At 40.6% G+C, this 18,815-nt stretch overlaps 1 protein-coding gene across 5 annotated transcripts in view; it reads right to left on the bottom strand.

Moving 5' to 3' along the window:
• Positions 1–18,815, bottom strand: part of ST6GALNAC3 (ST6 N-acetylgalactosaminide alpha-2,6-sialyltransferase 3) — a 244,704-nt gene that overhangs the window by 119,830 nt on the left and 106,059 nt on the right. For 4 of the 5 annotated variants that reach the window (XM_081914684.1, XM_081914682.1, XM_081914681.1 and 1 more), the window contains exon 2: positions 11,036–11,227. The exons of the other annotated variant lie outside the window; for it this stretch is intronic. In XM_081914684.1, coding sequence (XP_081770810.1) covers positions 11,036–11,104 — 69 coding nt within the window. In that variant the 5' untranslated portion in view covers positions 11,105–11,227. The remainder of the gene's footprint in view (positions 1–11,035; positions 11,228–18,815) is intronic. 5 annotated transcript variants of the gene reach the window in all.

Here is an 18,815-nt window from a genome sequence, read left to right as displayed (position 1 = left end):
AACTTGTACAACAGTCTCACTTTAAAAGAACATTCCCAACACACACAAAACATATGAATCCCAGGGGCCTCCTCCTCTCTTATAATATTCGGCACAATAATAATTGACTACTAACACCTGAAGTGAGCAAGCCTGCCAAACCAATCCAGCAGCAGAGATTGCAAATGTCTTTATGATGATAAAAAATAGACCTTGCCAGAAAGTCTTTAAGTACAAAAATCAATAAGAAACAAGAAAACAAGAAAGTATAGTATTTTTCATTACATAGATCACAGATGGCTAACTTGCATCCCAGGAACCATTTCTGGGGCCTTGAAAAGAGTGTTGTGGAACTCTCAAATTTGTCATTAAAAGAATTGTTTGATCCTGGGGGGGGGGGTGTCCTCCATTGTGTCTACATGATGTCATAAGGCTTTTCTGTGGTCATTCAAGGACAGTCCAAGTTTTAGAAACATGCTTCTTGCTGACTGTTTCTGTAGGTTCCCTCTTATGATGTCAAAGGTTTTGGGTTTTTTGCAGCTCCTAATTCCTGCTCTCAAATTTGTTCTTGACGCTGACCTGCTTTGAATTAAGGAGCAACGGAACAAGGGAGAGGCCATTTCATCTCATTGCCCACTCTGTTCCTGGTTGCCCTGCCAGCCAGGGTGCTGATGCTAAGTTGGAGTTGATTCCTGAGTAAAAGGTAAAGGGACCCCTGACCATTAGGTCCAGTTGTGACCGACTCTGGGGTTGCGGCGCTCATCTCGCTTTATTGGCCGAGGGAGCCGGCGTTTGTCCGCAGACAGCTTCTGGGTCATGTGGCCAGCATGACTAAGCTGCTTCTGGCGAACCAGAGCAGCACACAGAAACGCCGTTTACCTTCCCGCTGGAGCGGTACCTATTTACCTACTTGCACTTTGTGCTTTCGAACTGCTAGGTTGGCAGGAGCAGGGACTGAGCAACAGGAGCTCACCCCGTCGCAGGGATTCGAACTGCCGACCTTCTGATCGGCAAGTCCTAGGCTCTGTGGTTTAACCCACAGCGCCACCTGCATCCCTTGATTCCTGAGTAGGAGAATGTAAACAGCTGCAGCTCACTAACTTGTCTCCCAGTGTACAGACTAGAGAAGAACACTGCTGAAGTGGGGTGAGCTGCCTCCAATAGGTCAACGCCCCTAGGGTTTGCAACTCCAGTGAAAAGACACCAAAGGCAATGGTCTCTCTTTAGCTTTTCCCTTTGCAGTCACTACAAGGGTGAGGGCAGTGAGGAGAAAGGGAGTGATGCATGATTGACTGATAAACAGAATTGTGGTTTTGCTGCCCAGGGCAAGAGTATGGGTTGTACATTTATTGTAGTTATAAAGTTACTTAATACCACTCAATGTGAGATACTCAACCAATATAGAGTATACCTGGGTGGGAGACAGGGAGTGAGTAGTTATGCTGTTGTTTATATGGAAGTAGGTGAATGAGCTGGTTGTAAATTATGTTTAACTCTGTTTGCCTGGTGACAAGTGGTTGGTTTGGGATTAACTGTGTTATGGGTATGATTGCTGGGAGTGGATGAGAATGAGGTTTGCAAGTGGAAGAATGTGCTAAGGATGTGCTTGGGAAATGTTACTGCCAAGGGAAGCGTGGGTGCAGTTTCATCCTTAGTGATTTTTTGTTTAGCTACTTGCAATGCTTTAATATGTGTGAATTTTACTGCAATTTTGTGCCAAATTTTTACTTGTAACATACTCAGGTGTTTAAAAGGATATTGTTTTGCGGCTCACTGTGTTGCTTTGAATGCGGGCTTTTATATTTGTTGTTGATTTTCATTTCCAAAGTTCTGTTCTGATATTTTGTAAGGTTGTATTTGTGATGTGTTAAGATATGCAGCCAGTCTCTGAAAGTTCTACGTTATTTTTTTGTCTGGAAAAAAATCTAATACTGTGTGTGTGTGTGATATTTAATAATGAATAATAAAATGATTGGCAATAGTGCTGAATAGCAGGTGGGAAAGCCTTTTGGAAGACAGTCTCCAGAACTGTAGCTTATTTGTGGTGTACAGGAAATGCAATACAATACGACTAAAATGAGTTAACTATAAAATCAGAATTCAATTAAAAAGCCTGCTGGAATACAAAAAAAGTTTTTGGCAACTTCCAGAAGGTACCCAGGGAGGGGACCTGTGTGACTTCAACTGGAAAGGAGTTCCACAAAATTTGGCCCACAATACTGAGCACATGGCTTATGGTAGATAACATCTGTGAATCCAAGTCATTGGGGACCAGTGACTCTTCCTATGACCTCAATGACCAAGCAGAGATACAAGGGATCAGGTGGTGCTTGACGTATCCTGGACCCAAGCTGTAAAGGACCTTGTAAATTAATGCCACAACTTCACCTTCCGATGAGTAGGAAGGACTTCCTGTCCCACCCTCCACAAAAAGCAGTCAATGGGGGCATGACACAGGTTTATAAACCACAATGCCATGCACCCAACATCCAAATGTCTTGCCTCCTCGTGGCTAGCTGTAAATGGCATTCCCAAGCCACAGCACTGCACAGCTAAAGCGAGCAGTATTGTATGTGGGAAGCACCACTGTCGTTGTACAAGACTCGAGAGCAAGAGCAGACGTCTACTTCAAGGGAACATGCTGACTTTCTCTTAACTCAGGAAGAACTTGGGAATTCTGAAGGCTTTTTATATTATAGCCCTTGCATTATTCTCAGGATTGTATTGAGAAAATGCATTCCCTAAGCGGAATGACCTTGTGCAAGGCCATTGCTTCCCCAGGAAACAAAACAAGAGAATAACTAAAGCTTAACTGGCATGGGTGCAAAGCATTTAACAGCAATCTGAAGGAGAACTGTGATGCTAGTTCCCAGATGATAATTGACAAACTGCACACCACAAGTACTCCAATTCTACTGATCACAAAATTTAGCTCGTGTTCTGCCAGGCAGTGAAGAACCATCATTTTGAATGTGGCACAACATCATTTTTACCTACTGCTGGGAATATGGCTTAAAATGCTTTTGTTTTGTCACTTTCCCTCCATACTAATTTTCCAGTATCAGCATCCTCCACAGCTAGAGAGTGATGTTTCCTCTTCATTTAAGACAAACTCTTTCCTGGCTAAGCTCTGCCCCTATCCGTCAAACAAGCAGTAACTGCAAATCAGAATTTAATGATACAGGGCACCTCATCATCATCGCCACCGACACTACCATGATGTCAGGATGAAGTGAACGACTCATCAGTTATGCTAATTAAACCAGTGCTTTCTCTGTCCTGGAACATATATGAATTTAGGGAAGCCTGGCAACGTGGAGCAGATGTGTAATCTTCTGGGAATGTTTCTTGTACACTGAAATAGGCATGAGACAACAAGGCATTGAACAAATATCTGTAAGATGATGGTGATGATATCTAGTAAGATTCCAGTGTAAATGCCTTGACTGTGCTGATCACAGAACCATATCTTTCTTATTATTATTATTGTGCTTGACTGTGCTGATCACAGAACCATATCTTTCTTCTTATTATTATTTTGTTATCTTATGTTCAAGAGGCCTTTAAAAATATATTTCAGGGGAATCCTTTTAGGTACCAGTTTGTGAATGAGAGATTCCACAATGCTCTATCTTTAGCCAATTCCTAGCTTGAGATTGCAAGAGACCTTTTAGCAGATTAACAAGAGGACATTCCATTTCTTTGTAACTGAACTTCTCCCTCTTTACATTCTCCCATTACATTACATAAACCATGCACGTTAGCCCTCTAAACAAGATGAAGAAAACAGGTCCAAAATGTCAAAATGCTAACATTTAACAATTGCCTCAGAAGAATCATGTGGAGTTTTTGTTCCTTGTTCCCTTAAATTCTTTTATAGGGCAATAGTTGCATTTTTATTATTATTATGGTCCTGTACTCACCTCTTATTGCAGTTCGTTCTCAAAACAGATGCAATTACACTGTATGGGGTTTACTACTTGATGGGTAAGCTTCAAGCTTACTGCAGAGCAGTTTGAACTCCACTGAGCTTGACAGACTAATTTACTCTTAAATTAAACATCTCCAGGGTTATTTATTAAGACTCGCTATGCAACATGCTGCAAGCTTTGCTCTTTCTCCCCACCCCCACCCCTCCACCCCACAATCTACACAACTCATGAAGCAATCGCAGGACTACACTTAGTGGAATGTTGTACAATGTACGCTTCTGTCTCAATTATAGTAATATGGAGATTTCTGAAGATAAAGAAATGTGACGGGAGAACAACGCAAACCAGAGATGCCTTAGGGATGGGAGGTTAAATTATGAAAGATAATAAATTATGAAAGATGATTTTCCACTTCAGTAAAAATGTGTGAGAGTTCTTAAAGAGCAACAGAGATAATTTTTTTTTAAGATAGGGAGTGATTGATGTCAGCAAAATGTTTCAGGTATTATTATTCAGCGAGCTTTCTATAATCGCCAGCAAAGCTCATGTTTATTATTGATTTAATGAAATGTCTAAAGAGCCTGCCCTTCTCATTTACACAGCTGTGGGGGATGGGGTTCTTCCAAAGAATTCACCTTGCATTACATGTAAAACAGGCCACTACATTTCTATTGAATGAAGCTTGATCTCTGAATTCAGATATGGTCCCTAGATGTTGTTGGACTACAGCTCCCATCATTCCCAGCCAGCTTGGCTAATAGTCAGGTGTGATGGGAGATGTAGTCCAATATCACTTAGGGACCCAACACTGAAGAACATTGTTCTATTCCAAGGTCTGACATGATGGTTATAGGCAACCTTCAGTTGCTAACATAGTACGCCACTGAAAAAGAGGTACTAAGAAGCTGCAAGACAGAGATACTGCTTTATTGCTGCATACACCATGGGCTTCATGGAACCACTTGGTTGGCCACTGTGCAAAATAAGATGCTGGATGAGATGGTCCTTTGGTCTGAGCCAGCACAGCTCTTCTTATATACTAACTGTTTTAGTGGGGGGGGGCACAACTAGCCTCTCAAATGTGCCTTCCAGTGCCTGCCATTTCTCAATCTCTCTGTCTCAAGGAGGTGAGGTAGAAGGGGTGCCAGGAGGGTAGGACATGAAACCAAGGCACACTTTAGAATCCTTTCACACCACTGCAGATTATTCTTCTGTTGTGAACACTCATTTAGTGCAAGGCCAATGGATACATTGGAAGCAGGGCCACAACTGTCTCATGAACTTCCTTTTTTACCTGGCTGGTGCTGCTCCTCTGTGAGGTTGAAGTGTGCTCAATAATTCTCTGCAACAGCACAACAATGCAGGGCCAGCCCTGTCTTTAGGCAGAGTGGGGGCTTATACACACTTACCTTCCCATCGCTCTTTCCAGGCCCAGTCTGTGCTTTAAATCTGTGTCCACGCACATTTTCCTTTCTCTTCTCTTCTTTTTTTTTCTTTTTTGCTCCGGAGATTTCCCCACAAAAATTCACTCTTTAAAGCTCAATCGGAGCAAGCAGCAATCTGCAGAAAACCTGAATTGATGTTTGCTCCAACGAAGCACTAAACGTCGGGTGCGAGAGCGTTCCACAGGGTGGACGTGACTACTAAGAAGGCCCTCTGGCTGGTTCCCTGTAACCTCACTTCTCACACTGAAGACTCCATTGCCAGTTCAGACAGTTTCCTGTATTTGGAATGGTGAGGGCACCATCTTGGCCATCACCTCAGGGAGAAAAATGCATTGGGAGCAGCCCTTCAGAAATGACACTCCTAGTTTATGCACCTGCCCCCTCTCGACTGTCTTCATGCAGGGCAGCAGTAATAGCAAAGCATGAAAGTTAGGCACTACTTTCAACTCAGGTGGCTACCCCCAAATAAATCAATGATGTGAAAGTTGCCAGGATACAGTCCAATTTCACACCCTCCCAGATGCCTCCCACTCCACTGGATTTGGGCAATGGAGATAGCAAGTGATGCTGCTTTTATTGGCAAGCATTGTGGAAGGGTAAGGAGGTGAAGAGTGGACTTGGCCCTCTTCTACCTGCTATCCTTTTAAAGTGGCCTGCAGCGAAACTAGGTCCCAACTGGGGCTGTATGCTAAAGGAATGAGGGAAGCAGAAGCCCTTGCAAGTGAACAGATGTCTAGGGTTCAGAGAACACAAGATTTGAAGCACAAAAGGCCACAGACTAGGGTGTAGAGCAATCTAGACCTCTGTAGGATAGCCATTCAGCTCCTTTGGCATGAAATGCTCGCTTGCATCTTTCACCTCTGTAATGTTGAGAGTGATGCATTTATTTTAAGGGCAGAAAGGGTAAAATAGTCATTATATTAATTCCATGCCAGAAAGCCAGTACAGTGAACAACAGAAGTGTGGCTCAGGGGATAACGATAGCTGCCCTAACGTATTTTATTTTTATTTTATTTTCATGTGTTCCATCTATTTGGAAAACGTATTAACTATCCCAGGCTTTCAAAGCTAAAGCAGGAATCAAATTTACATAAATAAATAACATTAATAATTCAGATGACACTGGAAGCTTAAAATGCAAGCACAAACTCCAGCTACCTTCCATCTCTGTAAAAGGGAGCAAGAAAATTTGTAACTAGGCCGCTTACACTTATTTCCATGGACAGCTTTTTTACACAGCGCATAATCTCCTAGCAGAAAAGGGTCTGTGTGTTTATTAAGGGGCAAGTGCTTCCATACCCACCAACATTTCTCTGATGAAAATAGGAACATCCTAAGGAAAAGTGGGACATTCTGGGATCAAATCAGAAACCAGGACGGCTTCTCAAAATCAGGGACGTCCCTGGAAAATAGGGAAACTGGAGGGTCTGTGCTTCCAGATGACATAAATCTAATCTATACAAACTCTACGTTTTATATAGAAACAGCTTCGACATTTTCTTAAAACCTACTTTCAAGAGCATTGTAACAGAAGAGTAAGTGGAGGAATGTTTGACAGCAGGAGAGTGTGTTGGGATGTTGGGTGGAGTTAGCATGAATGACAAGTGGAGAGACTCCATGAAGAACAATATTTAAGAACACAAGAGGAGCTCTGCTGGATGAGGCCAAAGGCCCATCTAGCTCAGGCACATCAAAATTCCACTGCCCTCTTTCCTAATCTTATCTTGATCTCTTAACTTTCTGATAATCCAGTCCAGTTTGATTTCATATCGCTTCTTCCTGTCTATAACATGGAAGCACACTTCATCACCCTCTGTATGTTGGCTCTGAAGTTAGTGCAGTATGACTTATTCCCAAATAAATGGGTTGAGGATTATACCCTAAGGCTGAAAAGCCTATATACCAGCCACCACCAACCGGGTGCTCTTCACATATTTTGGACTAGAACTCCCATAATTCCTTCCCGTGATGGCTGAGGGTAATGGAAGCCATAGGCCAAAACATCTGGAGAGCACTAGATTGGGAAAGACTGCTCTACATGCATAACTGAAAGTAAATCTCACTGAATTCAATGGAACTTACTTCTAAGTGGACATCTGTTGGTTTGCACTGCAAGTTAAGTGCAATATATCCAGCATTTCATTTGTAATTATGGGAAAAAAATGTTAATTGTTGTTCCAAATAATGTGCTGCATCATAAATAAAACTGTAGACAGATCCTGGACACAAGCTAAAAACCATGGAGATATAGGGAAGGGTTGAAAGTGAAGCAAAATCAAGGAGAGTTAACTATAAAGAAAAGCGGAAGCACCTGTGACTTCAACCACCATTAAAAACCCCCAAATGATGAAGATGTCCTAATAGCAGGAGCAGAATATTTCAGAGATAAGTAACAGCAAGACACAGAAAAAAGGTGCAGTGTAGAAATAACATATGAGATTTAGGGTTTGACAAGAAGTAAAGTACCACTAGAGCATAAAAACAAGAGGGAGTAGAGTATAAAGAGATAAGTGAAGCGAAAGATAAGGAGGAGACAGAACATGGAGACCTTTATAAGCTACCAAAATAAATTTGAACTGCATGCTATAGGATAATGGAAGCCAGCCAGTATGGAACAGAAAAAGGAGAAGAAATTCAAGGAAAATGAGAAATGAGAAAAACCAAACGAACTAGAGGTGACTTTAAAAGATAATCAAATGGTTGAAGATAATACACAGGAAAGTTAGATAAAAGAACATGAAAACATCCATGCTTCCTTTAAGGAAGTGGAAATAAATTTTCCTTCCCACTCTCTGAATCAAAAAGTTCTAAACACTTTTGCTCCCCTCTTTCAAGTCCCCCTGAATCACGAAGAAAGGGCTAGAAGTGGTATTTTCCTTTCTTCGTGTGCTCTCTGAAGAAGCATAATGCTATAGAAATCCTAGAAGAACCTACTGTGTCATCTGGCACATCAGACAATATGGAAGTGCTTTTGACATTCTCAGTCACTGCGAAAGTTGCACAAAGGGCAACCCGGGATGAATAATTCCTTAGAGCCAGTTCACATTGCTGGAAATATACACCGCACAGTAAGAATGTAGGCTTGTGTGCATTCATGCCACTGCATGTACAAAGTACAGTACACATTCTGAGACATGAGAAAATTACAGCAATTAGAGTGAACATATATGTACACAATATCCATCTCCATTATACACACAAGAAGTAGTGGCAGGTGCCCATTAGGTGCCACAACCAATAGCATGCATCCTATTTCCTATTCTTTTATTCTTTTCAACCTCCAAACTTGTACCAATGGAAGTCATTATAACTTCAACTGGCTATATTTCTAAACTTCCAGTGAAATTATGAAACCATTCTGCTGACATAAGCGTTTTTTAACCTGGAGTGAAAATTACTGAATGGTTACAAAATACGGAAACATTGATTCACTGTGCTATAGTCGATCAATCACCACCTTGGTGTGCCGCTACATTTCACCTTCTTAAGTGCTACATATATCTTACGGAAGATGTATGATCTCCAGACAAGTACTAAGTGTTCCACAATTATTTATTAGGCATCTCTGAATTAGAGATGCTGTTGTTGATGAAAGATGCTAGAGTCTATATACCAATCCACAAATGCTGTCCCTTATACTAATAACTGGCATAGGTGGAGGAAGCTATGAGTACAGTAACCTTGCATGGCTCCTGGCTGCCTCTCACCACTGCAGCTTAATTGGTGGCTCAAGAGTTCTCATATCACATCCTCGTCATGCACTCTCTTAACCAATCCAGTGTTGTAGCTATGTGAGTAGAATTAAAAACAAAAATGAAAAAAAATCTCTGTAAGTTAATAAACAGAGTCCTGTCGGATCAGACCAGTATACCCATCTTGTCCACTATCCTGCTTTCCAGAGCAGCTAACCAGATGCCTTTGGGGAGCCCACAAACCAGGATGGCCCTACCATTCTCAGTTCTGTCCCCATTTCTGCATCATGGTAATGGGTCAATGATAATTCTCCTCTCTGCTTTTCAAACAAAGAGGAGTTCAGGGGTGGAAACTGGAAGAAGAAATTTTCCTAATTATCTACTCCCCTGCTGGGCCTAATCCTGCCCCTTGGTCATACTGTGCAGCTTCAGTGAAGAACTAAGATGGAGAGAGGGGGGGCACTCCTAAAATGCTCATATCCCTCAACAGTGAACAGTGACCTTTATCTCTCTCCCTATGCTCCATGCAGCCTCAGAGAACCATTAAATGTGGCATGTTATCATCCATATTGGATAGTGCAATGCGTATGTATAAAATACAGTCTCCATCTCCTTCCTACCCCTCTCCATCCCCTTGCTAGCCATTGATCTTGACCTAGATATGAGAATATCACAAATCATGAGGTTATTTCCTGGATTCACTGAATGGACACAACATTTTACGTCAAAGCTAGGTGAGCGGCTAACCTAGAGCATCCACAAGCTTTTATTCTGAGAGTATGACTGCTGTCATAAATTGTTGCTGACAGAGCAGGATGCTGCTGTACTACAACTCCCACATCCCTGACCACTGGCCATGTTGCCTGGAGTTGATGGGAGTTGGAGCTGAATAGCTGAATAGGTTTCCCACCACTGGCATATGGGAAAGATAATTCTAGAAATAGTAGTGCAATTTAAAACACAACTACTGTAAATATATACATAGAAGTGAAAGCTGCCAGAAATAAGGACACCGGGGGGGGGGGGATGTAATTGTCCTTTAGAGCAATTTTCATTTGTAGTGTAAGCCCTGTTCAGGTGCTGGGATGTTAGGGCTTAAGTGAACAAACGAGAAGGCATGAGCGTGCACAAATTTTCTAGCTCTGCCCCCGTCACCCTCTATGTATTCAAAGGCGGCTATCTTCCCAGGAAAAACTCCCTTTTATTCATGGATGTTACTGTTTTTGAACCCTGGAAAATCACCTGACTGGAGTTGTTGTGAGTTGGAGTCCAACACATCTGGAGGGCAAGTTATTGGGAATGATTGCCTTAAAATTTATGCTAGCTTGTGCTAGTATTTTCTATAATACAGTGTTAGAAGCACACTGGATTCCATCATCGGGGGAAGATTCTGCAGTGGGGATTTCATACTTTTTTATTTTACATAAAACTTTTCTTACAACTGTTGCTATAGCTACAGCTCCAAGACACCATAGCAACAGCATTGTATCATTCACAGCTTTAATCAAAGTTAACCACGACATGTTTTCTCTGAAATTAATTTATACTAAATATGAATGGGAACATTTAATTATATTAATTATATTTTGTTATGATAAGGTTGTATTTGTTGAAAAGAAAGATGCTATGCTCCATATGATATGCCCCTTGGGCCTTCAGGAAGACAAACAGTTATTTTGCTTTTGGAAGCTATCAGAAGTTACTTTGCTATTTGCTTCTGTGCTCAGTAAAAATAGCTAAGGCTTCAGCCCTAAACACACTTTTACTAAGGAATAAGCACCATTAAGCATAGATATCTAGCTCTCTGCAAATCCTCATGCAAGAAGGGTTAACCAATTAAATACTCGTGATTTAAAAAATATAAGGCTATTGTCACTTTCTACTGGACAAGACAAAATATGGACTATTCTAAATTATATAAATCATTAGTTTTGCTGATAATACAATAAATTATTTACATTAAAGAGGTTTTAATGTGAATTCTTACCTCTTGGGTTCTCACATTCATATATCCATAGTGCGTCCTCAGAGGTTGCCGTTGTGTATAAAATGGCATCCACTTGGCACTTGTTTGTCCAAAGCAGCTGAATATCAGAGGAAAGCTGACTTCGTTTGTAAGGCGGGCAATGATCAGGAGCAGAAAGGCGGTTACAAAACCAAGCACAATAATAGCCTTGCGCTGCAAATGAGAGAGAATTTTTTAAAAAAAGATTTTTTCAACCTATGCGAGGGAGAAAATACCCAAACCTATGTTCAGTGTCGCTGTATATGATCTGATATTCACAGGGAGAAATTGCACATGTGGAGATCCCTGCTCATATCAATAAAAGGAAGCTAGTCTGCACTGACAAAGAAATGCATGCACACATCACTTCCCTGTTCCACATATATATATTTGTGTTAGGAAGCCATTCCATGTACACAGACATACTGGAGTTGGTCCAAGCATCATGTAGCGCTGGACAATATATCAATATATCACACAAAACTGGTTAGAAGTCCATATTGTGATATTGGTTTCATAATTTTTGGTCTGGCAATATATCACAAAGCATTATTTATGTATGTGCATACGTGCGTGCATGTGCGCAATGCAAACATCCCAATGTGGGAAAAACTGTGAAGCCAGCCAATGCCTCTACATAGTTCCATCCTTATTTCCCATATCATGATATATCGATATATTGTGATGTTTAGCTGGTGATCATCACAATGTTGAAAACCAGCTATCACCCCACTGTAGCATCATGAAAACACCGCAAGGGTTTCCTAAAGTGCTAAAGTGACAGATGTTTCTGAAAGTAAAGAGCTGCATAGTTATCAAAAATAAAGTAATTGGTTTGGGGGCAAAGTGTGTTTAGAGGATAGTTTCTCTTGTTCATTATTTATTTATTTTAAAAAAAAACTTAACAAAAATAGACCTAGTTTTAATCCCCCCCTTTTTGTTAGTAGTGCACAGATGGAAATGTGACTTCTTGCAGGGTCTTCAAATTCACCTTGAGCAAGCAAAGCCTGTGTCATATATCTACAAGTGACTACAAACTGCAAAATCTGTCTCTTCCAAAACTACTAGCAACAACATCCCAACTGCTGAACAGATCAAAACAACAGAGCAAGGGTCTTTACTATTTAATGACTCAGTGTGACGAGCTAAAAAAAAAAAAGATACAAGTGATACCAAGAAGACAAGGAATGCAGGGTGCCAATATTGAGAGCTACAGGAATGTTGTTTGGATGGGGGTATGGAGGATGGAGTAAAATTGAGTGGCAGAGTGAGAATGGAGTAGGAGAAGTGTAAATTAGATCTGTCAATTTTTCATGCCTGGGTCAACCTGCATCGCATCTCATATTGCAATGTTGCATTGCCTGCTATTTAACCATCGTACTGAAAGCAATTTCATGATTGCAAATAGCAGAAAAGGAGCTCCAATAAGGAAAACTAAAATAAACGAGTTTTTAAAAACACCAGTGTTCTTTAAAGTGCACATTATGTCTTAATGATGGCTTTTGAAGTTTGACCACCAGACACTGCATGCAATTATTGCTAGAACAATGTGTTCACTGAGCACAGTGCAATCCCTATACAGGTGTGAGGGTAGGTGTTGAAGAATGCACATGAAGAACTGGCGATGCTTAGCAAACTGGTACTTTTATGCCTAAACATTTCAAATTGGCTGGATCCAGAAAAGGTCAAATGGAGTTTATCTTACTAAATTTTAAAGCCCAAATTTAGAAAAATCACCCAAGAAATGACACCGAAGAAGGGCACACATCATTGTTCAATGCGACTCAGCGGAATGTTAATATGCTGCTTGCTTCCTGAACACCTATTGCTCAAAGTTGGCATCTATGTATTAATGAAATATAAATGTTGCACTCATTTAATATAGGATACTTAATCAAGTGAGACCAATGCGTATTTATAATTTACTGTGCAAATGCTAGTCTTAAGCCTGTGTGCATAAACATCCACAAAACTAATCATCTGGAACATTGCAAAACCAATGTTTTGCAGCTAAATTTGTGTTTGCTAAAAGGACAGAAAACCTGGTCCATTTTTGGTGAATGAAAACTGGGCATGCTTCACTTGAAATATCAGCTTTGCCATGCTCTGATAAAATGAATGGAAGTTGAACAACAACTCCACTCGGAAAAGAAGAGAGAAGACATTAAACATGATGAATCAACCACTCATTTCAATGGAACTTTATATACAGGGAAAGCTCCCAGTGAATTGTGCCCATCTTCTGTAAAAACTACCACTGCCTAGCAGGTACTATAAAATACCTTACAGATTTACAGCTTGAATACATGCAAATAATAATAATAATAATAATAATAATAATAATAGTTTTAATATGCTTTTATCCTTTAACACACACCACCATTCAACCTGTTAAAAGAAAATTATTGCACCCATAGTCGAACTATGGTTGAATTTGGGTTTCTTCTTTCTTTTATGACTACTTCTTCTGAATAACTGAAGCAGACATTAATTCAGAAGCTCTCTGTCTAATCTCTTCCATAGGGTAAAATTGGATGAACATAAAGTTGTTTAATATACACAATGCAATAACCTGCGGGCACATCTAGCATGCCTTGGCAATCCACACAGGATTCCCTATTTTTCTAGCAATCTTAAAAATCCAATCTCAATAATAAGATAACCCTGATTCTTGTCTCACTTAGTACTATGCAATCAGAATCATTCTGCCCGGCACGTATATCAAAATCAATAAGGAGAAGACATGATGAATCACTCTTTTTAGGATTAAATTTATGTGTGGTGAAGACAAAGAACAAGATAGTTTAAAATCTGTCCTGCAGTTCTACTGGTAGTATTTTTTGAAGGGAAACTGAGCATCATCCAGTCCGCTCCAGCTAAGATGCAGACTTCTGCGTATGTTCACAATCTCAGTTAGGAACTGCATGTGTAAATAGTAGTAAAGGATAATCTCCCTCTTTAAACCAGTACGCATGCTGGACATGTGTAGCAGAGTCCAAATAAAATAAAATAAAATAAAGCATCAGAAAATCGGAAAACTGTGAACTGTGCTGATCAGTTGTTTGGGGGGAAATATAGGGGGCAATCCTAATTGCATCCACTGCCACAACAGGGCTGAACAGACAGGCAGGGCCCCTGCCACGTCCAGTCTTGTCACACACAGTGGTCAAAGCAAAAAGTGAGGGGCAGGCAGATCACTGTGTTAATCTTGATGTCTTGGGATCCAATGGACCCTGCACCAGCTTAGCTGCTACCCACTATCAGTACACAATATTTGGGGCGGTTCCACAGACAGCCACCAGTGGGGGCAGTCTCACTAGCAAGCCTCCCATCTAAGGATGTTTGAGAACTTCAACAAAATTGGGGGTGGGGGGGGGAGGAGACAGGAAGAGCAGAAATTGCTGCTTTTCATCTGTAGTCTGGAATATGATCAGTATTTGTTCACATGGTTGTTGTTTTTAGGTCCGTGAACAATACCTAATGAATGGATTTATTATTTTTTTTTACATTATTGCGATGTTTCCTTTACATTGAAATGAATGTAAGTTACATAAGCTTTGTAAATAGTTATGTAAGTTACATATAGTTGAGTAAGTTGTGTGATTTATGTTAATTAGCAAAAACTGAGCAGAAACAGCACTGATTGTGAAAAACACAGGTCAGTATGGAAATTGCTGCCTTCTTGCTTCCTGACTTCCACTTGCACATTCAGTGATGCTGATAGCAGGCAGTGAGAGGTGGACAAATACTTTCACGCAATTCAAACCTACCGACCCCAGACTGGTGCAAAAGGGTGGGGGTGGGCTACTGCTCTGTTAGTCCCTTCCATCTGCTTTTTCTTCCCCAACCAGCTAATAAATATAATTGCCAATTTTTAAATTAGGGCTAAGCATGGACACGGGTTGATTAAGGCCAAAGATTTGTGATCACAACAGATGAGTTTCAATTTAACCACCTTCTTTCAATTTTCATTTTAATGCAGCACTTCACAGTGGATTTTTTTTTTAATTAGGTATGTATTTACCATGAGTTATTCATTAGTTTCATTTCCGTAATGGAAACTATGGTGTATTGAATTAATTATTGAATTATCTGTCTTTTAAGACTTGATGTATACTATAAATGACAATTCTATTTTTTCCGTGTTCTAATTTCTGGCAGGTTTAACTAATATATCTATATTACAGAATGTGCTGAGCCTAAAGTGGCAACAATTTAAAGGTCTCAGAGGAAACCCAGCATCTTCAAAGCAATCCCACAGACAGAACAGATGTTGTTGCGTCGGTAAGAAATATCTATTGCATGTAGAAATTAATAGTCGCTTGCAGAGTCAATAATTTACCTGCAGCAAAATAGGATGTAGAGAAGTAAATTGCAACTGAATCACCTCTTTACTATGTGCCCAGACTGTTCAAAAAAACCCAAAACCTATCCATACTCTTAAATACAGGGCAGTTGATTCTGTCTGAATCCTCTGCCAAAGTATTTTGTGAACATGCTAAGTGGCCTTAGACAAGGCAGTATAATTTAGGGGTATGAAGCAACCACAAGATTTTCCTCATATCTGTAGCATTTGGAATCAGCCTCATCTGTTTCAGAGCCACTGTATGTTGTTCTAATTTGATTTGTTATTCAGGTCCAAAGTTACTTTGTTAAACCCGAAACTCTGCTTTGTCTCATTAAATGTAATGGGGATTCTAAGATCAGCTGTAGGATTTTTTATATAAATTAATGGAATTTGTAGGCAAAGGAGTCCCTCCAGAATGGGTTAGGACTGCCAAATTTTGGGTAGATTTATTCAGAGATCTTCAAGAAGGGAACCTTTACATACATACATACATACATACAATACTCGTTCGTATTTCTGCCAAAACTGGATGCAAATTACAGGTGTGGTTGCTCTTTCTGAGGGGATGAAGCCTAGCTAATTTCAGAAAATAAGCACAGCAATCCCCCATTTTATGATGGGAAATAGAAATAATGGAACTATCGTGCCAGCTGATTTTTACCTCTGTTATAAAAAGTTGACTTTTTTTGGTCCTCCAAATATTATCCATGAAGAAAAAGAAGAGGAGGGTCACGAGTTTTAATTGTTTGTTAAGGGAAAGAATGATTGGGAAAGAGGCAAGCCACCCCAGGCCACTCTCCCCTCTCCGTCGAAACTTGGAGAATGGAGACCCACATTAAGAATGGTTCTGTTTATTTAACTTTAAATCACAGTGACTGGAGTACACTAGGAGTAACCACATACACACACGCGCACACTTACACACACACACATTATGAGCTGGTTTTTATTGGCCTATTTTATCTGCAATTTTCCTGAATATATGAGAACGACAAACCTAGAAGGACAATTCAAAGGTAAAGATTAATGCAAAAGGTTTGAGTCTCTTAGATGACATGATATGGTGTAATATTGTACCGGTTTCGCAATATCTATTTTTATGACTGTAATGAAGAACTCAATCACTTTTTAATACTCCTGCACATTATAGTACTTTTATTGTCAAAGTGGTGCAGGTTTTCAGGCTTCATTTGATTTTTACTCATGTGTAATATCCATTGAAAACAATAATGGCTGCACTTAGTAAATTTGTTTCATTTCAAGAACTACTGTATGTAAAACCTGTTTTATTTAATTTTGTCCTTTAGAGTCTTCTCACCCAAATGCTACCATCTATCACAAATATCGAAATGGCGGGGGAGAGTATGAAATAAAATGCCTTCCAAAAGAGGCCTTTTACATCAATATTACTAATTTTCAGTTTTAAAATAATCTTTAAAGGTCTGGACATTTATTTAGATTTATAGCTTGCCTATTCTGAAAGGGAGAAGGTAAAAAAACGAGCGGGAGAGCAAATCCAAGCCACCGTTCCCTCAACTTTCAGCCTTCAGTGGTAGAGTTCCATTGCCTATATAGCCAAAATGATGCCACAAACATTCAAGGGAGCAATATCTGGAGCCTCAGGGGAACCGCATTACATTAAAATAAAAAAACTAAGAGGCAGAACCCTAAAAGCAGCCCAATGAAGACAGAGCACGCTCAGTAGTCACCATGGAATGCCGACTGAGCATTGTGGCGATGGGAGAAATGGAACGGATTAGCTGGAATTCTGAACAGCATCACTGAATACAGTGGTACCTCGGGTTACAGACACTTCAGTTTACAGGCGCATCAGGTTACAGACTCTGCTAACCCAGAAATAGTACCTCGGGTTAAGAACTTTGCTTCAGGATTAGAACAGAAATTGTGCGGCAGAGGCGCAGGAGCAGCGGGAGATCCCATTAGCTAAAGTGGTACCTCAGGTTAAGAGCAGTTTCAGGTTAAGAACTTAATTTGTTCTGGAGGTCCGTTCTTAACCTGAAACTGTTCTTAACCTGAGGTACCACTTTAGCTAATGGGGACTCCAGAACGAATTAAGTTCTTAACCCGAGGTACCACTGTATAATTCATCATATTTCAACATGGCATTCTCTCTCACCCTTGGCCAATGCAACACAAAGCCTATGGGTGAAGCGCAAACAGATACACCTTACAACAATTGTGGAAGGTGCTCAAGGTTGGGCTTTGGCAAGGATGCCCCTTTCTGTTCCTGTTTAATCTGAACCTGTAGCAAGAAGGGGCAGATATGATGCAGTATATATTTGTGTCTAGAGCTCTCAATGACTTTGATTGGAGCATCAGCATTGGGGGAGGGGATGTTTCCCACCATGTCATTTCCCTACCTAATGTGTTTCTGAAGTCACCATTAACTCCCCTGAGGGAAACATACAGCCTCTCTTCACAGCCGCTTTAAAGGTTTGATTTTTAGGGGGAGGGGGGAGAAGTCAAGACATCTAGTCATCTAGGATATCTACCCCAGAGGAGCCTTCCTCAATTGCCCTCTAGATGTTGGACTACAACTCTCATTTTGCCTGACCATTGGCCACGATGGCTGGGACTTATTGTAGTCATCCAAAACATCTTAAGGGAAACAGATTGGGGATGGCTGTGCCCTTCCTGGATCCAGAGATTGTATTGTATTGCAGGGGTAGCTGCAGATACCTTACAACTCCCATCAGCTCCACCTAGCATGGGCAATGGTCAGGCATGATGGGTACTGTATAACCAGAGGTTAACCACATCTGGAAGACGCCAAGTTAGCTGCCCCAATTGTAATGCAACACATGAAAGGAGAAGGTATGTTGGGGCATATCATTTTGGATGGGTTGTTTGTTGTTTTTATATTAAAAAAACCCCCACTAGCTCCTTGAACTATGCCAGAAAGCCAACATCTTTCCTTTGTATACATGTTGTTAAAGACAGCTTAAAACAGTGTAGCTCCTCTTCTCCACCCCCATTAGTCAATAGTATTATGCTCTGATTTTGAGAAACAACCTGAGGGCAATCTTGTCATTGTAGAACATGAGAATAAACTGTGCCCTGCCAATATTTCCCTTACCTGAAGACACTCTGTGGCTGAGAAAGCGACCTCCTGACTGAAACTGGCTTGTACTTTCTGGGAAAACTGCATCGGAAAAGCAGAACCATTGAGCAAGTAAGACTAAATTGCCTACTGCCAGCTGGGCAAGATTGCTTTCCTTTAAATATTCTGGATACACTCACTAGAAGGCACGTCTGATTTGACGCTAACAATAGAAACTGGCTTCCCACTTCATTTTCCATTTACAGGCCACTCAAGAACAAGAAGGACTTTCACAATCCTGCTGTTTGGCAAGATATTTAGAACTGCTCTCCATTCCCTTCCCCTCCTACCAA

This window comes from Podarcis melisellensis, assembly GCF_964234715.1.
Source record: "Podarcis melisellensis genome assembly, chromosome: 6".
Lineage (NCBI taxonomy): Eukaryota > Metazoa > Chordata > Lepidosauria > Squamata > Lacertidae > Podarcis > Podarcis melisellensis.
This window is presented reverse-complemented; position numbering and strand designations above follow the sequence as displayed.